Raw genomic sequence first — 22,825 nt, 5'->3', positions numbered from 1 at the left:
TCTACCTCACAGATGCCAAATCAATTTTCCTAAAGCACAGTTTGGACCACATCACTCCATTGCTCAAGAGATCCCAATGGCTCCCTTAAGATCAAAGTAAGCTGGGGGTAGGTAGGTGGCACAGTGGGTAAATCACCGACTCTGGATTCAGGAGGACCTGAGTTCAAATCAGGCATCAGACACTTGACACTTACTAGCTGTGTGACCCTGGGCAAGTCACTTAACCCTCATTGCCTCACTAAAAAAAAAAAAAAGATCAAAGTAAACTGTTGTTTGCCATTTAAAGCTCTTCACAACCTGTCCTCTCCCCATCTATCCAGTCTTCCTATACTTTACCTCTTTTCATGCACTTGACAATTCAGCCATATTGGACTATTTACTGCATCTCCCACATGACATTCCATCTCTTCTCCATGCTGACCCCCATGCCTGACATGTTCACCTTCCTTTTGGAATTCCTGGTTTTCTTCAAGGCTTGGGTCAAAGTGCAAAGTTCTACATGAAAATTTTCCAGATCCCTCCTGCTCAGGGCATTCCTCTCTTTCAATCTTGCATTTACTTGTGTGTGTCTAGATAAATGAACACATTGCCATTTCTTTTTTTCTTTTTCTTTTTCTTTTTTGTTTTTTAGTGAGGCAATTGGGGTTAAGTGACTTGCCCAGGGTCACACAGCTAGTAAGTGTTAAGTGTCTGGGGTCGGATTTGAACTCAGGTACTTCTGACTCTAGGGTTGGTGCTTTATCCACTCTGCCACTTAGCTCCCCCCACCCCTCAGATCTTGATGGAGATAGCCTAGGTCCTTGAATCCAAGAACTTTGGGAATAGTGGCCTCAGTCCTGCCTTCAACCTAACCTCCACGGGCATCATTAAGGGGAGAAGTCATTGTGAAGAGGGGATCCACCTTCCTCATCACCAGCAACAACTGCTAACCAATGGCCACCAATAGGCAGTTAGACACACTGGAGCCCCGGGAGTGACAGTTCCTACCAGACCTCTAGTCTTCCTTCCAGCCTAGCCTTCACAGCTGTCATCTGAGGAAGCAACTCCTATGCAGAACAGGCCAGTTCTCCTCACCACATGGGACAGACAAGCTAGCTCAGCTGAAGCAGCAAGGCACCCTGAGGGAGAGATGGGAGGCAACATGTGCCAATACAGTCAGAACGCCACCCCCTCAGATGTGGAGAGAGACAGCCTAGGACCCTGAGCCCAAGTGCCCTGGGAATGACAAAACTTGTAGCCCAGCTCCCTCAGCCATCATCCTGGGAAGCAACCCCTCCAGGGATGCAGACCATGTAGATGTTACAGCCGCAGCTACTCAAGACCAGGAAAATAAAGCTCTTGTCATGAAGGCTTTAGCACATCAAATGGTTTGACATCAGAAGCTGATATTTTATCAGTGGAGATAACATTTAAAAAGAGGCATTACCATCAGCATGGGGCAGCTAGGTGGTATGGTGCAGGGCTTTTAAAACTTTTTTCCATTCTTGACCCTTTTCAACCAAGAAATTTTTACAGGACCCTGGGGTATATAGGTACATGAAATAGGTATGATAATTTACTGTTGCCTATTGTTTTGTGACCTTCACATGGGGTCTTGACCCTCAGTTTAAGAAACTAGGGTATAGTGGATAGAGTGCTGGGTCTGAAGTCAGGAAGATTCATCTTCCTGAGTTCCAATATGGCCTCAGACACTTAACTATCTAGGCAAGTCACCTCAAAAGTCCACCTCAAAAGACCCTGGGCAAGTCACTTGACCCTGTTTGCCTTAGTTCCTCATCTGTAAAATGAGCTGCAGAAGGAAATGGCAAACCTGTATCTATATCTATATATACCTGTATCTATATATCTACATAGATATATAGATATAAACCTGTATCTGTATCTATCCTGTATCTTTCCATGAAAACCTCAAATGGGGTCACAACAAGTCAGATACAACTGAAACCACTGAAGAACAACCATTACCATCAGCTTTGCACCTGCACCATAAAAGACCATGGGACCTTTCCATCTAACTTGCAGCTGAAACCATCCATGTATGTTATCTTTCTCATTAGAATGTAAGCTCTAGGGCAGCTAGGTGGTGCAGTGCATAAAACACTGGCCTTGGATTCAGGAGGACCTGAGTTCAAATCCAGCCTTAGACACTTGACACTTCCTAACTGTGTGACCCTGGGCAAGTCACTTAACCCTCATTGCCCTGGGGGGAAAAAGAATGTAAGCTCCTTGAGATCAGGGGTTGTCTTTTCTATTTGAATCTCCAGCACTTAGCACAGTGATTTGAACATAGTGAGTACTTAATAGGTAGTTCAACTATCATTCATAGCTTTTCAAGTTGTACTGAGTGGCTAGGAGAGATGCCCATCTCGCACAGTTCATAAGTGTCAGATACTTGAATCCAGGTCTTATTTTCCCTCCTAGAGGCAGCTAGGTGTGGTGGATACAGTGCTGGATCTGAAGTCAGAAAGACCTGACTTCAAATCCAATCTCAGATACTTACTAGCTGTGTGACCTGGGAAAGTCATTTGACTTCTGTCCACCTCAATTTCCTAATTTGTAAAAGAGGTTGTAATGAGAATTTTTGTAAGGCACTTCCCAAATCTCAAAGTATTATATAAATACTAATTATTATTCTCATCATTCTTTTTCTCTTGGATGCAGTTAGGCATGAGGGTCCTGGGAATGTTCCTTCTAAACCACCAGTCCTGCTTCCAGTCCAGCCTTCACTGTGATCATCTGGGGAAGTAACCAGTATTCAGGGTTGGGGGTGGAGGAGGCATGAGAAGCAGCCTGAAAATGGAGAACTCATTGACAGCTGGATTCCACCTCTGGATGGCTCTTAATTACCTGCTTGGGAAGTCCTTCCTTACATGGAACTGAAGTCTGCCTCTCTGTAACTTCTCCTTGGTGCTCCCATTTCTGCTCTCCAGGGTTCAATCTGTTCTCCATATGACTACTCTTCAAATACCAGAAAACAGCTATCATGGCTCCCCTAAGTCTATTATTCTCAAGTATTTCCAGTCCCTTCAGAGAATCCACATGGGACATGGTCTCCAAGCCCTTAGTTACCCTCATTGGTTTCCTCTGGATACACTCCAGCTTGTCCACATCTTTTTACTAGAATTTGACATCCAGAATTGGATGCAGTACTCCAGTTGTCATGTGACTGGGGCATGTTGCAGTACCTCCCTCTGGATACTCTTAATGCAGCTGAAGATTGCATTAGCTTCCTTCTTTGGTGGCTATGTTGCATTGTTAACATTTGAGCTTGCAGTCCACTAAAATTCCAAGATCATCTTTATGTGATATTGTCTGTGCTTCCTTTGCTTGTACATTTGATTTTTGTTTTTAAAACCCAAGTGAAGAACTTTGTATTTACCCCTCTTAAATTTAATCTTACTAGACTTGGTCCATTCTTCTAGTCTATCAAGATCTTTCTAGATACTGATTCAGTCATGCAATATGGTAGCTCTCCTTTCTAAACTTGATAAATATGCATGCTACTTGTGTTTTCCTCCAAGTCATTGATAAAAATATCGAACAGGTTCAGGCCAGTCACTGATTCCTGGGATTAGGAGGGGACGCTCCCTAAGATACATCCTTTCAGATTGATATCCAATAATAATAAATCATAACTTTAGAGCTAGAAGGCAACTTAAAAGTCATCTCGTCTAACCATTCAGATAATGTGGAATTTTTATGATCTATAATACGTATGTCAGACTTTTCTGCTTCTTTGTCTTTGCTCAAGCTGTTTTATTCCCCCTCTTGTTAAAATCTTTCCTTCCTTTGGACTGAGTCATTCAACCAGTTCTGAATCTATCTACAATACTGTTATCCAATCCACATCTTAATATATTATCTACAAGGATACCATGCCTATTATCTATGTATATACATATACATACACATACATAAATACACATCCATGTACATCCATGTATATACATACACACACACATATATATATGTACACACATATATGTCCCTAATCTATAAGTTTAATACGTCAATACAAGAAGGATCTATATCACAGACAATATGGCACCTGAGTATGGGAGTTCCTACTATTAATGCAGATTGCGATTCATCCTTATAGGTTATTGCTAAGGAATTGTTTGAAGATCATAGGGGCTAAAGATTTGCAAAAATTTCACAACCAGTGAGTGTCAGAGACAGGATTAGAAATCCATGTTTTCATGACTTTGTGTCCAAACACTCTATCAACTATCCCAATCTAATAATCTTATTTTAAAAAATGAAATAAGTTAACACTTAGTGATTACTAATTCCCTTTCTAAATACTTATAAACTGCCCTTTTAATTCATCCTCAATTTTTTCATGAACTACTTAACTCTTGTTTTATTTCTATTGTCCATATCTTCAAACTAGAAAGAATAGAACAAAAACATTTAATAGAATTGAAACCCAAGGTGAGTGGTGAGTTGGTAATTGAAAATCCAGCAAGCCTCAACGAATCGAGTCACCAGGCTTGGATGAATCCTAGGGTATGAAGAGAACTAGTAGACTTAAATGCTGAAACAATGTTACTAATCTTAGAAAAATAACACCTGAGTGTAGATTTTTCAAGACAGGCCCAGGCCCTTTGCTCTAGAACTTACAGTTTAGCAAAGGGGTAGGGTATATACATAAATAATTGTAATATAAAATGAAACATGTACATAAGAGATGTAAAAGTTGCTACATGAGATTCAGTGGGGAGAGATCTTACCAATTTGGAAGATTCATGGAAGTTTTCCTAACAGGTTGTATCTGAGCTGGGCTTTAAAGGATGAACAGGACCTTTTAACAGGTGAGAGAGTTGGTGAGTACATTTCAAGCATAGAAAACAGTGTGAACAAAGAAAGGTAGGGAAGCCTGGAACATTACTATGGATGGTGGGATGCATGGAAGGTAGGACTATGAAATAAGGCTGGAAAAGTAAGTCAGGGGGCCACATTGTGGATAGTCTTAAATGCCAGACATAGGAGAATGAACTTTATTCCGTTGGCAAAATGGAGTCATGAGATGATTTTGAGCAAGGAAATGACTGTCATGATGAGCTCTAACCATAAGAAATATTATTTTGGCAGCTGTATGAAGGGCACGTTGGTTGGGGAAAGAGTGAAAGTGTAGAGAGGTCATAGTCGTGAGTAATTGTTGTAGGGCAGTGGCTATGGGAACAGAGAGGAAGGGATGAATGTGAGAAATGTTCCCAAAGGGATGCTATAAGACTAGACTGAATTTATTAGAGTAGATGTTCTTCTAAGGGTCTTGGACCCCTTTGACAGATTGGTGAAACCTATGGACCCTAAACTTTCAAATACATAACATAAAACATGTTGGATTATAAACAAATTATATTGAAGTACACTATGACTCTTTTTCTAATGGCAGGGGTCTGGAAACTAAGGGGCTACTTATCAATTGGGTAAATGCATGTACTGGAATATTATCATGCTGTAAGAAATGATGAAAGACACAATTTCAAAGAAACTTGGGAAACCATGTATGACTTGGCAAAGAGGGAAGTGAGAATAATTTATACTATAAGAACAACATTGTAAAGGCAAACAATTTTGAAAAACTTAAGAATTCAGATCAATGTATGATTTCAGAAGACGACTACCACCTCTGACAGAAAAGTTCTGGGCTAAATATGCAGGACAAGACTCATTTTGGGACATAGCCAATATAGAAATTGGTTTCACATGACTGCACATATGTTAAAATAAGGTTCCCCCCTCTTTCCAGTGGGGGGGGGGAGGATGGGAGGAAGACAAAAAATTCAATTGATCATTGAAAAGTTTTCAAATTTTTAAATATAAAAACAAGTTTATGGATACCAGGTCAAGAAACCCTGTATTAGAGAGATGAAAATGAGAATTCCAAGGTTCTGAACATGAGATATAGTATGAATGATAGTATCACAGACAAAACCAGTGGAATTAGGAATATCCATTTATTGGGGGGGGGGTTAAGCATCTTGGGAATGCTGAATTTAAGGTTACTAGTGGAACATCCAGTGGGAATGACACAGATCTAGAACTGAGAAAATGGGAAATGGAATTGGTGAGGGCTCTGCAATGTGAGTCAGGGAAAGGAGATGAGGAGATGCAGAAACAAGGACAAAGATTGTAGGTACAGCAGGAGAAATGAACCAGCTTGTGATGGAGTGTTGAGTGAGCAGATTTCTCAAGAACACATAGCACATGGCCATGAAGTGATACACAAATGCTTCCTGGCACACGAGGAGTGATATTTGGAGAGACCACATAAATGGAATCAGGTATGTATGTCTTGTGGGGGAAGATTAGGCTCTCATGAATCTGTAGCACACATGCCTTACTGGAGGAGCGAGTTCATACCTGGAGGTTTAGAGCTGGAAATGACCTCAGATGTCACCCAGTCTTACTTTTCCTTCTAAATATAGGGGAAATGGGGCCATTAAAACAGAAGGGACTTGTCCAAGGTCACATAGGTAGTAAGAGGGTAGACCTTAAAGTTTCAGCTGATGAACCTTCAAGTGTACAGAATCTCACCTTTCTCTCTGGCCTATCCCCTGAAAATTGAGCTTTTAGTAAGTCCCTTGCTTCCATTCAGACAAAACAAGACCAGGTATGGTGTTACAGGCCAAAATGGAAAAAAGGAAAGGGAAAGTATCCAAAATGGCGATACTATAAGGATGTTCTCCTGTCTAACACTTCCTCACTGGCTTCCAGTTTCCACCTTCACATCCTAACCTATGGATAGAGTGCTGGACCTTGAGTCAGAAAGACTCCAGCTCAAATAAGGCCTCAAACACTAGCTGTGAGACCTTGAGAGTCACTTAACTTCTATCTGCCTCAGTTTCCTCAACTGTAAAATAGCATAATACCCCTCTGCCAGTGTCATTGTGAGGATCAAATGAGACACCATAAATGCTTAGCACAGTGCCCAGAATAGAGTAGGCAATAGATGTTCCTTTCTACCCTGCCTGCTGCCCCCATCCCTTTAGCCAGAGATCAAGCTGGCTCTTCTTGGTGATGCTTTCCTCTGTTACACACTGTAGCTCAGACAGGGCCACAAGAACCCATCTGCTCCATTAGGCCCTTCCAAAAGCCCAGAACCAACTCTCTAATGTCACTCTCCCTTGTTCAGAAGCTTCCCTTACACCAGACAGCTCCTTGTAAGCTCCTACTGCAGGTAGCTTCCCTTGAGCCTTAGCTCTGTCCCAATTGCTGGTCAGGTAAGACTGACACCTGTGGGATTCAATCAACATTCAATACATCTCTAGCTCCCTCCCTTTATTTTCTAGGCACTAAAGTTAGTCACTTGTCCCAAGGAAGTGCCAGTTCAGAGCCTGACCTTGCAGTATTCCCAAACTCTACACAGTAATTTGATAATATAGCCCCTTTCTACACACAATAAGAGAAGGCTCATTTTTATCACAATCCTCTATAAATTGCTTTAATGGAAGCAGAGAAGATCTCTATGTCCTCTGCCTGGGACAGACCCACTCAGAAATATTTTGTTCAGTACTGGGTGCCACCTTTTTAAAAGCATATTTACAAGCTAGACTGTGCCTAGGGGAGGGCAGCAGCCTGGAGTAGGGGACCAGAAATCTTGTCATGAATGAATTATTTGGAGAGGAGAAGACGGGGAAAGAGAAGGCTCTTAATTTGGGAAAGGGATTCAATTTGTACTGCTTGAATACCACTACTAGTTCTGAATCCCAAAGAGATCCAAGAAAAGGGGAAAGGACATCTTTGTACAAAATATAGCTGCTCTTTTTGTGGTGGCAAAGAACCGGAAATTGATGGGATGGCTGAACAAGTTTGGTGTGATGGAATACTATTGTTCTGTGAGCAATGACAAAGAGGATGGTTTCAGAAAAAACCTGGGAAGTCTTATATGAACCAATGCAAGGTGAAGTAAGCAGAAGCAGAACACTGTAGATAGCAACAGCAATATTGTAAGGATGATCAGCTGGGAAAGAATTGGCTCCTCTAATTAAGACAATGATCCAAGACAATTCCAAAGAACCCACAATGAAAAATGCTCTCCATCTCCAGAGAGGGAACTGATGAACTCTGAAGGCAGATTGAAGCATCCCTTTTTCACTTTATGTTTGCTGTGTGTGTGTATATTTTCTTTTGCAACATGGTTAATATGGAAATATATTTTGCATGACTTCATATGTATAATTGATATCATATTGCTTGCCTTCTCGATGGGTAGATGAGAGCCAGGAGGGAAAGAGAGAATTTGGAATTTAAAGTTTTTTTAAAGTGAATGTTAAGATTAAAAAATATATATTTGGTAAATAGTTAAAGAAACAGAAACTTATTTTTAATGTAAAAATTTGTGCTGTTTCGCCCCAGAAGGCAGAATGAGGAGCAGTGATTAAAAGTGGCAGAGGGGCACATTTTTGCTCAATAAAAGATTTGTGATGATTTGAGATGTTCAGTTGGCTGCGTTCACCAAGATGATAGTGAATTGCCTCTGGTGTTTGGGAATAAGTGGGATGACTACTTCTCAGGGATATTGTAGAGGTTAGACTCCTGCTCCAGTGGACAATGTGGCCTAGAGGTCAACTAGCCTATCCTCTGATTTTACTGATAAACTCAGAGAGGGGAGGTGATGTGCCTGAGATCACACAGATAAAGGCACAGAGGTAGGATTCAAGCCCAGGTGATTGATTCCGAGTTCAGCATCCTGTCTACCATTGTCATCTTAGAGATTTCTTCCAAGTCTGAGAATGATATTTTCCTAAAGGGAACTTCTAAATATTGAAATATATGGTGGTTTGGTGGGGGAAAGCTAATAAAAGAAGAGGTAAGAGCCTTCTTCCAGGCTTCAATTTCCTAGCAGATCATTATGATTTAGTTCAATTCAATTTGACCAACAGATGATCAATGAGTTATTCAACCCTTTATCTCAGTTTCTTGAGCCATAAAATGGGGATAATAGGATCTATTTTCAAGGCTTTGTGGCATAGTGGATAGAAAGCAGGCTCTGAAGATAGGGTACCTAGTCCATACCTCTGACATATCCTGGCAGTGTGACCTTTGACAAGTCACTTAACTGGGAACTCTCCATGGAGCTCTTTAAGACTCTAGGTTTCAGAGAAGTTGCTGACCAGCAGTGAGAATGCTTCCACACAGGGGCCAGCTAGGTGGTAAAGTGGATAAAGCACTAGCCTTGGATTCAGGAGGACCCTAGTTCAAATCCAGTCTCAGACACTTGATACTCACTAGCTGTGTGACCCTGGGCAAGTCACTTAAACCCCATTGCCTGCACCACCACCACCACCACCCCCCACCCTCACAAAAAAAAAGAGAATGCTTCCACATGAGTGAGTTCCCTATAACAATGAAACCATAGTCCCAGTTCCTATCCCTGCTTATTTTACAGGGCTGCTATGAGAAAAGTATTTCCAAAAGCTTACATTGATCTGGCAATCTAGGCCCTTTGGCAGAATGTTAAAATGTATTTGTTCCATACATGTCATTCTGTTAGTGTGGAGAGCCCAGTCCATTAAGTCTAGCCTGCACCTGGGCTTTGTAGCTTAGTTTTAAAGTTGCCTGGGAAGTAACTTCTCAGGAGGTCACAGATTTGCAGCTGGAAGGAACCCCATGGGACACTGAGTCTAATCCATCCATTGCAGGAGACTGAAGCCTGGTCTGGTGAAGCATCTTGCCCAAAGTCACATGACTAGTGTCCTCTGACACTAGTTCAGGTAGGACCTGAACCCTCCCATGGCACCACTCTACTCAGTTTCAATAACCAATTAGGCAGAACATGAACCCAGGTTTCTCAGAATATAAAAGTAACCTCCTATAGGATCATAGATCTGAAGCTAGAAGGGAACTCAGAGGTCATCTAAGCTAATCCTTTCATTTTACAGATGAGAATACTGAGGCCCACAAAAGAAGGTTAAGTGACTTGTCCAAAGCCACTTAGAGGGTAAATGTCAGAACTGGAATTTAAACCCATTTCCTCTGACTCTGGATCCAAGGCTCTGTATACTCTACTGTGTCTTCTCATTAATCATATATTATTATTATATTACCAGTTTCATGATTATGGTCAAGATTAGCCTTTCAATGAAACATGGTGGATTTTACTCAGGCTTCCCTTAGTCTTTTTTCAGGCTTGTCCAGTGAGAGGAATCTGGAATAGTCCTCATCTATTCCTCCCCACCTGATCCGTTGCTATCTTCCCTTCCTCCTTCCCTCTGCCTCCTTTCATTTCAGAGATGGGGGGGGGGGGAGATGGGGCCTTGACAAAGAGGTGGGTGGAGGAACAAGATCAATGGAAATATAAAGCAGCCCAGATCTGGCTTCCTTGTAAACACTTCCTTAAATGATAAACCAGCAGAGCAGGAAGGAGATAAAACCACAGACATCTCTCTCAGGGAGAGCTTTTCCTGGAGGTATCATCATATCTATCAACCCAGAGATGAAGCTGTTTTGAACAGGTACTTCTTAGGGACCTTGGATCGGAGCTTCAACAGAATTTGGTACTTTAAAGTTCCAGTGTTGGGCTTCCTTTTCAGGGGGAGGAAGGAGTGTGGAGTGTGGAGGGGGAAATATAGAGAGGGCAGCTTTGTTTTTGTTTTCCAAACCTTTGAATATCTGGCATGTCTCTTGTCTGATGATAGCTGTAATAATCCCTTGCATTTTTATGACATGTTTAACTTTCCAAAATGCTTTTATATCCATTATCTCCTGTGATCCTCAAAACACAATGTGCTCCCCCTTCCCCCAGGGAAGCAGCTAGGGCAGTGATTATTTTTCCTCATTTGGCATATGGAAAATTGAAACTCAGAGATGGTGAGTAGTAGACCTGAGACTAGAACCCATGTCTTCTAATCCAGGGTTCATTTTCATTAGACCCAAGTCAACAGTTTGCTTCCAAAAGACATTGATTTGTGTCACCAGCACCAAAGGAGCTTATGCAGACCTTTTTAGGGCTGATGAGTGGTGGTGTTTTTGTTTTGTTTTGTTTTTTTCCATTTGGATCCGACTCTTTGTGACCCCTTTTGGGATTTTATTGGCAAAGATACTGAAGTGGTTTGCCATTTCATTCTCCGGCTTGTTTTACAGATGAGAAACTGAGGCAAATAGGATTTAATGACTTGCCCAAGGTCACACGACTAATAAATGCCTAAGACCAGATTTAAATTCAGGTCTTCCTGATTCAAGGCTTGGCACTCCATCTACTGTGCCACCTTGCTTCCTCATAAGATGGATGATAACAACATAGAAATGAATTTGAATTGATCTAAGATTTGTCTCCCATTTACCTTAGACAAGATTTTGTCAAATTATCAATTAAAGGTAGCATAATGTATAAAAGTTAGAGTGCTGCGCTTGGAGTCCAGAAGACTGGGTTCAAATCCTATCATTGGTACTCATTAGCAGTGGGACTCAGAGGAAGTCATTTAATCTCTTGTTGACTCAGGCAATTCTAGGATTTATCTAATAAGTCATAGGTAGGTTACCTCATCTATGTTGGAGGAGGGAGTTTCCATATTTGAGAGTCAGATGAAACCAGAGCTCCTTCCTGTATTTACAGAGGGATTAAAGCACAAGTGCAGGATAAAACATTAAGAATGACACAGAAGACCACATATCAGAAGGGATTGGAGAGACTAGGCCATAGCATCACTGAATCCAAGAGCTGAAAAGGCCTTCTCCAGTGATCTAGTCCAACCTTTATCTAAGCAGACAGCCCTTCTACAACTTAACCGGCAAGTGACCATGTTTCTCCTGAAGACTTTCAAAGACAGGTAGACATTTCATTCCACAATGCCTGGCACATAGTAGGAGCTTAGAAAATGTTTTTTAATTGATTGATTGTTAGGACAGCTCTAATTGTTGGAAAGTTTTCAACCCCTTCCAAACTTGTCCACTACTGAGTAGGACACCACCATCCTCCCTATCTCCTAAGCTGGTAACTTCGGCATACTCCTATATTCCCCTCATTCCACATATCCAATCTGTTTTCAAGTGTTCACATTTCTTCCTTCACAATATAATTTTCCACTCATGCAGCAGTTACTCTGGTGTTACGTCTCATGACCTCACAACTGGATTATTTTAGTAGTGGGCTGATTGGTCTCTTTCCCTTGAGCCACTTGAGCTCACTCCTATCCCTCCTCTTCCCACTACCAAAGAGATTCTCCTAAAGTTCATATATGATCAAATCACCTCTCCCCCGACTCATTAAACTTCTGTGATTTCCTGTTACTTCTAAGATCAAACAAAAATCCTCTGCTTGACCTTTAAAATTCTTCATAATCTGTCCTTTTCCTTCCTTTTTTCCCCTTAAAAAACATTATTTTTTGTTACATTTTGAGTTCTAAGTTGTTTCCCTCTCACCCTTCCCGCCCTCCCAACCCCATATTAGAGAAGGCCAACATTTAATATATACACAAATATGTATGCATGTATGCACATATGTATACATATATGTAGGCATAGAGCCATCCCGTACATGCTTCCATATATCAGTTCTTTCTCTGGAGGTGAGTAGCATTTTCCTTCATGAGTCCTTCATCAGTTATTTGAATGTTCATATTACTCACAGTAGCCCGGTAATTCAGTTACTCTTTGAACAACATTGCTGTTATTGTTGACAATGTTCTCTTGGTTCTGCTCATTTCACTCTGCCTCTCCCTACCTTTCCAGTCTTCTTATACTTTATTCTTCCCAACCTTGCTGTTCTTTGAGCATGACACACCATGTTCCAATTGCATGCCTCTTTTACTCCCCATATCTGATATGTTCTCCCTTCTCATCTCTGCTTTTCTTAACTTTGCTTTCATCCTATTTCATCCTATTACATCCTATTTCCACTCTATATAGCTTGTATTTACATAGTTGTTTGGATGTTATCTCTCGTATTAGAATGTGAGATCCTTGAGGGCAGGGGCCATGTTTTTGCCTTTCTTTGTATCTCCTTGCTTATCACAGTGCCTTACCTCCTGGGCACTATGTCACTCTCAACTCAGCCCAGCATATGTTTGCTAGTTGCTGAGGTAAAAAGAGATTTTTATTCTGTTTTTTAAAGGAAGCCAGAATGTTAATTTACCTACTTTTTAAAATTTTCTGACATCGAACATACAACTTCACAGACAGATTCTGCCCCAACCCCAGAACTTAACTCAAGCAGGAGTGTATGTATGCTGCGGGTTTTTCTATAAAGGACATTGAATAGCATAGTAGACAATCTTTTCAACCCTGGTTTTGTAAGAAATATAGAACATTGTTTAAATGAGGGGTTGTTGTATCAGCCAGCTCTATTTCTTTAAAGATTGAATGCCTCATAGGCAGTCCCACCTCAGTGAAATTTCTTTGAGTGGCTGAGATTAGGAGGCTCAGATACTTTGCTTTCTGATGCCAAAGCCTGGGAATATGTAGCTAGGTTTTGAGGGCAACAAATCAGCCCTAGTGCCCTTGACCATGGCCCTGGGGGAATGCTGAGAAAAGATCAAACTCCACTAGCTAGAAGAAGGAAGAGCTGTATAACCTGGCATCAATTTGGGCTCTGAAACAGCCCTTGCTTCATTTGTAGGGTACACCATTTTCATGAAAGTCTTTCCTTCACAGTGGGAGATGAGGCATTTCCCCCACGAATATGAGCTTGCTGGCAGATCTCTGCCCATTGGCAGCACTTTAGAACTCAGGAGGACTACAGGATGTGCAGCATGAGGGGAAGGGGAGCTCAGTTTGCCAAGACTCCCAGGGAAGTCTGTTCATCTTCCTCTGCATTCCATGGTTTGCTCCTGACCTCCTCATTAATGCCCTCTTCCATCTTTTCTGGAGTCACTGCTGTGACAGCCCCTCCCTTGGGAAATCCAGGCTACTGTCTGATCATTCTGACAGCTGAACAACTTCTCTCCCCAATTCCCAGCCCAGTCGGACTTCCCCTTCTGAGTTTCTATCCTTTGTTCTGTGACCTCCCAACTCAACAGGCCCTGGCCACCTTTCCCTTTCTTTCTCTTTCTTTTTCCCCTTCCTTCCCACTTTACCTCCCTCATTTCTTCTTTCTTGATCTTTATTTCTCTTTTCCTTCCTTCCTTCCTTCCTTCCTTCCTTCCTTCCTTCCTTCCTTCCTTCCTTCCTTCCTTCCTTCCTTCCTTCCTTCCTTCCTTCCTTCCTTCCTTCCTCCCTCCCTCCCTCCCTTCCTTCCTTCCTTCCTTCCTTCCTTCCTTCCTTCCTTCCTTCCTTCCTTCCTTCCTTCCTTCCTCCCTCCCTCCCTCCTTTCCTTCCTCCCTCCTTCCCTCTCTCTCTCTTTCTTTCTTCTTTCTTTTTCTTCCATACTTCCTTCTCTCCCCCCACCATGTCTCTAAAGTTTCCTTCAAAAAACCCTTTCTCCTGTTCACATCCCAGAGCAGCCTCTGTCTGGCTTTCTTAGTCACATTTGAGATGCACTTTAGCTCTCTTAATTCCCATTTGGGTTGTGGTCCCCAATTTCAGAATGAAATTTCTGTGCAGAGCCTCTGCTTGCCCTTCTTGAAATAACCCTGGTTCTTTTACTCAAGTAGTTGTTTTCCTTCCAAAGCGAACATTGATCTTATCCGGATATTTGGCTTATCATGGTGAGTCACTGCCCTGTGCTGGGCTTTTTTGCAATGTGATACCATGATGAGAACAGAGCTCATAGCCATTTTTCATCCAGAACAAAAAGATCTTCGGGGATTCAAGGGTGTGGGATGGGAATGCACCCCAGGAGCCTGGCTCTAAGGCCAGCAAGCTGCAAGTCATTGTGTCTAATAAGGAGAGCTGGGAGATAAGTTCCAAGGGAGGCTAATCTTTGAGGGTGGAGGTGGCAAAAGCATGCCACCAACACCACCAGCTCGATGCTCCCTGCACAGCCATCGGGCCCAGGAGCAAGCTTGTTAGATCCTCCATGTTTGCTGGGGAGTGCTCTCTGGGGAAAACTGCAGCTGTTTGCAGCTCTCAGTTCAGGGAGCAAGCAGGGCTGCTGTCTGTAGTGGCAGAGCAGATTCTCTGCTAGTGTGAGTGACTGGGTGAAAAGCAGCTTAGGGCTGGAGCATGGAGACTAGAGTAGAGCAAAACTACATGAGCTCTTTCTCTGTCTTTTCTGGTTTATCTTACTGTAGCTCTGACTCTAGCGAAGCGCGTTAATTTCTCTTCTCTCTTTTCCTGTCTCAGGCTTTCTCAGTCTGTCTCTTCCTCTTTCTCTCTCTGCTCTTCTGACCTAAGCTCCCTGAGCTCAGACCAAGCAACCATAACTCCTTTTCTTTTTCCCGAGAGAAGAGTGGGCAACCGCATCTCATTAGATGTAGAAAAGGTGATGGGTCAAAGAAGTCAACTCCCGAAGATGTGACTTGGAGGAAATTGTATGGGAGGGGGCTGCTTACAGGGACAGATCTCCAGCTTCACTCCTTTGACTCAGGAGAAAGCTCCGGAGGCTTCTTTACTTCGAGATTTAGGGTTAAACCCAAAGATAGTTAGGGGTATCTTCCTGGCCCCATGTCCTTCCCCTTCCCCCACTTGGTTGTCTAGACTATCCCTCTGGGACAGGAAGGATGGGTTGGTGGGAAGAGGGAGGGGGTGGTGGGAAGTCCCGCCGAGCCCTCCCCTCTTATTCCCCGCTCCCTCTGAGCTCCCTCTGCCTTGGGACAATAAGTTGGTTTCAATGGGGCCCCGCGAGTTTGAAGGGATATAAAGCGAGTCTTTCACGGAGCTGCCTTTGGCCCCTGGTTCTTGGCAGCCGCGCAGTGGCTGGCGGCGGGAGCGGCCTGAAAAGCAGAAGCAAGAAGAGGGCTGGAAGGGAGGGAGATAGGGGGAGGGGGAAAGGGGAGGACGAGAAACGGGCGATTACGGGGAGATTCGCAAGCCCGGGGTATAAATGGTCTCCCAGCTGTCAGATGAGCTCATTCTAAGGAGCTGGAACATCTTGAGGGTCGCAGGACGGGGGTGGGGGGTGTTTCTTGATGAAGTCCTAGAGGGGTAAATCCCTCTGGGGGGCATAGGGTGATGGAGAAGAGGGACACTCTTTTAAGCTCGAGTCCTGGCCCCACCCATAGGGAAATCTCAGGAAGGGGGGGGAGAGGTGCGGGGGAGGGGGGGGGACAGGAGTACTGGAGGTCACTTTTCCCTTAACTGCCTAGGTGCCTGTGGCCAAAGCCAAAGCCACCAGGCTTCACTTTACATCCCTCCCCCCTCCATGAGAAGCCCCCAGCCCACCTTTTTTCTTGCACATCAGACTGAACAACCCCAATTTCTCCCTTTTGGCTCCATTGAATTCCTCTCGAACCTGCTCTTCCCCCACCCCCCACTCCCCCCATGGTCTACCCGGACCACCTTATCTTCCACTCTCAGTCCGCCTCCTCTCTCTCCAGTCTGGGTTTCCTAGTTCCTTTCCTCCTTGTCATCTTTTTTGAACATCCCCACCCGCCTCCCCCTTGCTCTCGCCCAAATACCCCCAGCCCCTTCTCCTGCTCTCTCATTCCCTCTGTTCTTCGGTCCCTCCTCCAACTCTTTCCCCTCAGTGTTCAGCAATTGGCGTAGACCTGGAAGAAGCCATCGTGACCGGGGAGAAGCCAAAAATTGGGGAGGGGGGGCGCAGCTAGAGATGGAGCTAGGGAGATGGGGGTGGGCATAGAAAGAGGTAGTCAAAAATCTGCAGGCAGGGCTGCACCCATCAGAAAAACTTGTTTTCCAGCCAGGTCCCCGATGGTGTGCTTGTGTGGGTCCTGGACCCGTGTGTGTGTGTGTGTGTGTGTGTGTGTGTGTGTGAATATGCTGTCGGGGAGGGGGGACAATTAATTTTGGGGGTAAATTGTGCAAATTTCCCGGGTAACTTTCCAATACTGGCCGCCACCACCCTGGCCATACCAGGAAAGCAACTGAAAATGCCTGCACTTTTGAGGAGACAAGCAAGCTTTCACTGAGCTCACCACCAGCGTGGGTACCTGCCCCCTACCCCAGGCCCCTCTACTGAGAGTATGGGGAAAAGACAGAAAAAAGGTGGACAGAGACTCCGTCTTTGTAACAGCACCCTCCCCTTTCCCCCCTCCCCATCCCGAAAGCAGCTTTCGGAGAAGGGATTTGTATGAGCATCCCTTCTTGTAGATAACCTCCTAAGTCCAAGTGATAAGTTCAAGACCCTTCAGCCCGGATGGCTCACAGCCCTAGACACTCTTCTCTCCCCGCCCCCCACCGCCAACCCCCATCTCCATCCAGACTGGGGGAGAGTATGCTGATTTCTTTTCCAGACTGAATTTGTAATTATTAAATAGTGTGCGTGAGTGTATGCATGTGTAAATGTGTGACTGTACCTAAATGTGAGTGTGACAGTGAATGAGTGTGAGTGTGTAAATGTGAGTATAGATGCATGTGGGAATGAGTGCATAGGTAAGTGTGTCAATGTGTGTGTGCGTGTGAATGTGAGTGCGGGCGAGTGTATGTATATATGTGCTTGCGTTTATCAGACGATTTAAGAAATGGAAATTGTCCTCTATGGGTGTGTTTGGGGCGGGGGGGGGGAGGGGGAGGCTGAACTTGAGAAGAAACCAGTCCATTTTAAAACAAATACGAATAAACAACCCTTAAGACGTAATTTGTGGTTTATTGTGTGTGTTGGGGGAGGGGGTGGCGGCGCTGATAAGGTAGGAAAGCCCTATTGCAGTTTTCCCCTCTTCCAGCCCGGTCCCCTCCGATGCTCCCCCTCCCAGAGTGGGGAAGTGGAAGGTGGGTGGGGGGCGAAGCGAGCTCGGCAAGTGATTAATCCCCGGGATAATAAAACTCCCCTTTCCCCGGGGACCCTCCGCCGCTGATCCTGCAAAGCTCGATTGGAGAGAGTCATTTTCAGAGAGCGAAGCCCTCCTCTCCCCGAGCCAGCGGAGACTTGGTTCATTCCAGCCGCAGCAGCTCAGGGCTTCCACGTATTAGGGATTTTTCCGAGCAGAAAAAAAGCTCTCTCCTGACCTCCTTTCTCCTCCTCCGCCCGGTCGGAGCCTCAGCCTTCCTTCGCCGAGCCCGACCCGGCCATGAAGCCCTCGTCGGGATGGGAGCCCAGGGGCTGCGGCGGCCCCGATCCGAGCGTACGGAGCGAATCCGGGATGAGGGCTCCCGTGCGGGCTGGAGGGAGTCGCCTGCTGCTCCTATGCTGGGGGCTGCTCACCGCCTCGGCCACCGGTAAGTGCCAGCCCAGCCCCGGGCGGCGAGCTCCGCTGCGCTCTCAGCCGCGGCGCGCCGCACCTCTCCGCGCCGTGCCGCCCCCGGCAGCCCCAGCCCCGGTCGGGCCCCGGCCCCGGCCCCGGCCCCAGCCCTGTCCCCATCCCCTGCTTTGGAAGCGCAGCGCAGCCGCCAAACCTGGACAGCGTGCAGGGAGCACCCGGGACCTGGCTTCGGTGCCCGCTGCCGTCTCTCGGGGCTTCTCCCTGGATAAACTTTCCCGGATCTCTCGGCCCCTTCGGGCCTCAGCTGGGGGAAATGCCCCTCGCCAGCCCGGGCCCCCTCCCTCCTGGGGTTATTTTCACCACCCCTTTCCCTTCGAGGACCCTGCTTTGCAAAACAAAACAAAACAAAACAAAACAAAAAAACGTCTCTGGGCTTGGGCGCACTGGAAGAGCCAGGATAGGGGCAAACCCCGTGGATTCCGGGCTCTGCCTGGCTCTCTCCCGCCCCACCCCCCTAGCCGGTTTCTTCGGAGCCCAGCCGGCGCCGGGAGCGGGCTGAGCTCCCCAGAGCCGGCGGGAGGCGTATACCAGCCACCTTCCCCGACGCACTGGCCTTCTGGCCCTGCCTGGCGGGGTCTGGGAAGCAACCCAGCATGTTAAATAAACTTCCTCGCCATGGCCCGGCCCCGGTAAGGAGCCCTCCTCCGATCCCCTCCCTCTTCTCCATCCCCTTACCCGGTACCCCCCACCCCGAGCCCTGCAGGTGCCTTCGGGGGCTGCGAACGGTTTGGGGCCGCGGTGGTGGACTGGAGAGAGGGGGCAGTGAAGACTTTATCCTTCGGTCTACAGCTTAGGGAAGGAGAGGAGGTGACTGCTGGGGCGATGCCCTGCTCTTTCCCGGGCTGCCAGGCGACCGCTGGGGCGTCGGGGGAGAAGCGGCTTCGCCCGCGCCTCGCTTTCCCCTCCCCCAGCCCGGAGCTCTCCCCCTCAAAGTGCCCTTTCTCACTGCCTGCAGCAAATGCTCTTTCTGCAGCGGCAGCACCAGCAGCTGTGAAGGGACTTTGTTTCAGGCTCAGTCTGGCGAGGGCGGGTGCCGGGGTGAAGGGAGATTGGGGCGGGGGGGGGGGGAAGGGGAGCCCGCTGGTGTCCCCAAACTTTGTCCGTAGCGGAAATGCCAACCTGATTTCCTTATATAAGGCTCTCTTTGAAGAGAGTGGAGCGCACTGACCAGCACCTAACCCTTAGGTTAGAGATACTGAACAGATTTAGCTTCTCTCTCTCTCTCCCCCCATCCCTTATCTGAGTCTAGAGACATCGTTCTGACCCTGGCTGAAACTCCCGGATTTTCCTGGGCCAGATCAGCAGTTTTCCTGCAGCACTGTTTCCGTTCCCCTGGGGCTAGCTGGACGTTTTCCCTAGGGACTGGTGGGCGATCCCTTAGATGGACATAGAGGCTAGGGACTTGGACTTCTCTGGGGCAGCTGAACCGTGTCAGATTCCTCCATGCTCTGCTTTCTTCTGCGAGTGTTAGTTTTCTTCCCTGGGCTTCTCTTTCTAAGGAGTTTTCCCAACTTAACAATGCCAGGTACCCTCCTCCCAGCCTCAACCCCAGCCCCGCCCAGAGCTGCCTTGCTCTTTTCCCGCAGAGGCACGACGAGGTCTTTCCTCGGACTGTTGCCCCTACATCCTCCTGTGTCTAATAGCGACTATCTAGCTTGGGTTATGACTGCCCTCCTCTCTTAACTTCTGGGAAGCAATATTTCATCCCGGGCAGGGGGACAGGGGTCCCTTATGGCCTAGCCTCCTCAAACTCTCCCAAACAATCTCCGCAGAAAAACTAATAGCAATGGGGCCACTGGTTCACTTAGTCATCGAATCCTGCTGCATGTCACTGTGTGGGCTTTATAGGGAGGAAGTGGTGTGAAGAAGCTGGCTGACCCAAGGGAACCAAGGGGAGAGAATCTCCTTCACTTTCATCCTTCCCTGGTGGCCACTAGCTCTTTCAGCCAGTACTTTGCCTAGGACTTTTTTTTTTCCCTGATACTCCAAGCAGTAATGACTCGCATTACCCAGAGAGTGGCACCAGAGCTGTATGCATCGCGGCGCCTGCCGACTCTGGCTCCTAGAGCTGAGCTTCCCTCCCTCGTCACACACTCACGGTATACAATCACATAAGGGGCTGCTTGCTGTTTCTGGGCCAGTAGCCCAGGAGCACCCAGCCTTCTCTAAGGAGACCTCGCCGGACCCGGGATCAGGTGGCTTCCAGCACTTTATTGCTCAGTAGATGCTGAGACCCAACGCTCTCGTTGCAGTTGCCAGATTAGCTCTCACTGCAATCACAGGGAGTGGTTCTGCAAGACCCTGATGGACTGTTTGCGAGATGCAGGGGCTAGAATTTTCTTCCCCTTGGATGTGTCACACCCGTGGGGAGGGAGAAAGAGAGGCAGACCCCCAGCCGAACTTTCCCTTGCCAAGTCCCTAGGGTTTCCTTTCTGTAGAGAAGCATTGGCCGGCAAAAGACTGCTGCAGTCGGGGAAGTTCCGGTGGGGAAAGTGACTTGTAAAGGCCGATCCTCCGGCTTTTCTTTGTCTTTGCTCTTCAATCATCCCCCCGCTGAGTAATGAGATTTTTAACTGTGCAGTAAACAGTGCCCCTGACTTGAATCGGGTTACTGTTGGGTGGGGTGGGTTATAATGAGCAAGTCACTTAGGGGAAATTGAGTCTCTTCATTTTGTCTAGTGAGTGTTAGCTAACTCGAAAGTTTACCCAAGATCTGAAATACTCCCTGTTCTTTCTCCCCAACTGGAATTCCCAAATTCTGGCAGTTCAGTACTTGACTCACTGTGTGACCTTGGGTAAGTCCTTTCCTTTCCCCTGGGGCTGAGTTTTTTCATGTGTAGAGTGAAGATGACAAACTAAATTATCTCTGGAGTCTCTTTAGCTCAGACATTCTGTTCCATGTTTCTATGATGGGGAAAAGGAAAGGTTTTTATTTCTTCCCCCCCCCCCCATTTCACAACCTCAGCTTAAGTTCTATTAGTGCTTCAGTTTAACTGTGATTTTTATATATGGAGGACCCTAAATCTAGGCTTCCTAGCATCTCCTCATATGTAGCCTAATCTCTCTTTGTTCAGATGACTGTAATCAGATTGACAACCTTGTGAAAAGAAACACAGATCTGGATGGCAGAGATACAAATAGATGGAGTAATAGAAACTTACAGAATTCCACAGTCGTGGATTTTCTGACCTGGAAGGATTTCCAGAAGGCCTCTATCTAGTCTAAAGCCCACCTAACAACATCCCTGACCAGCCAGCCTCTGCTTGAAGCTCTTCAGTGATGGGGAACTCACTTTAAAAAGAACAAAGGTATGATTTGTTCAGGTCAGCTAGTGAATGAAGTAATTTTCTTGACCACAGGAAAATCAGGTCAGAAGACCTGAATTCAAATCCATCCTCAGACACTCTATGACCCTGGACAAGTCACTTAACCTGTCTCCCTTGCTTTCCTCATCTGCAAACTGGGATAATAAAACTTACCTGCCAAGGTGGTTATGAGGATAAGATGATATTTGTATAGCACTTTGAAAACCTTAAAGTACAATATAAATGTGTTTTGATATGTTATAAATATAAATAAAAGCTCATATATTATATGTAAGCTCCATTTAGTCCAATTCAACAGGCATTTAGTTACTGAGCACCTACTCAGTGCAAGGCCACTTGGGACAAAAAAAAATAAAAACAAAATCAGCCCCTGCCCAAAAGGAGCTTATAGTTTACTCTGGGGAGTAAGGAGTACAACATTAAAATCAGATCAATACATTCCAAATAATTTGATGAGGGAGAAGTTAGTATTAACTTGGGAGATTAGGGTTTCCCTTAGGAGGTGACACCTAAAATGAGCCTTGAAGGAATCTCAAACTTCTAAAAGGTAGAATTGACAAGGAAGTAAATTCTAGGCATGGAGGAGGGTCTGGGAAGAATTAATTCTGATTTCCATATAGAATAGAATGTAGATAATCAGAAAACAGTTTCTAAAACACTATCATCCAAGGATGGCATTCTAGATAGATCATTATGAAGAATGTGTACATATTGAGGCAGAGAAGAAGTTTAGCCCATGCAGTATATGGAGTGAGACTGAGAACCAAGCTTTTCTACCTCTAACATTAGAAATGGGGGTAAGCAATACAGTGCATCAAGAGCTGGCCTTAGAATCAGAAAGATCTGGGTCAAAATCCTACTCTTGGCAATGTCAGCACTGAGGGGAAAAAAATCATTCAAACTTTCTTATCCTGTTTATTTCTCTGTCAATTGGGAAAAATGCTATCCATGGTATCGCCTTGTTGGGAGAGTCAAAATGTGGCGCTATGTTACATGTATTTGGTAAACTTAAAGCACTACAAAAAATGTCATTTATTATTGTTAAATAGTACAGTATTTTAAAGGCTGTGCTCCTAATTCAGAGGAGGTGAAATGAAAAACCAGGAAAGTCACTAGATTAAGGGATCTCCAAAGGGAAGGTTCTTAATCTGGGGTCAATAAACTTTATTATTATTATTATTATTATTATAACTATATTTCAATATAATTGGTTTCCTTTATAATTCAATTTATTTTATTGTTTGCATTTAAAAACATTATTCTGAAAAATGGTCTGTAGGCTTCGCCAGGCTGCTC

The 22,825-nt window shown here is 45.4% G+C and overlaps 1 protein-coding gene across 2 annotated transcripts in view; it reads left to right on the top strand.

Annotated features, from left to right (window-relative positions):
• Positions 1 to 17,646: 17,646 nt before the first annotated feature.
• The window catches only part of CSMD2 (CUB and Sushi multiple domains 2), a 1,007,742-nt gene continuing 1,002,563 nt past the window's right edge, over positions 17,647 to 22,825 (top strand). For both annotated transcript variants that reach the window (XM_043994712.1, XM_043994711.1), the window contains exon 1: positions 17,647 to 18,159. In XM_043994712.1, the coding sequence (XP_043850647.1) occupies positions 18,012 to 18,159 (148 nt within the window). In that variant the 5' untranslated portion in view covers positions 17,647 to 18,011. The remainder of the gene's footprint in view (positions 18,160 to 22,825) is intronic.

Source organism: Dromiciops gliroides, chromosome 3 (genome assembly GCF_019393635.1).
Source record: "Dromiciops gliroides isolate mDroGli1 chromosome 3, mDroGli1.pri, whole genome shotgun sequence".
Classification (NCBI taxonomy): domain Eukaryota; kingdom Metazoa; phylum Chordata; class Mammalia; order Microbiotheria; family Microbiotheriidae; genus Dromiciops; species Dromiciops gliroides.
This window is presented reverse-complemented; position numbering and strand designations above follow the sequence as displayed.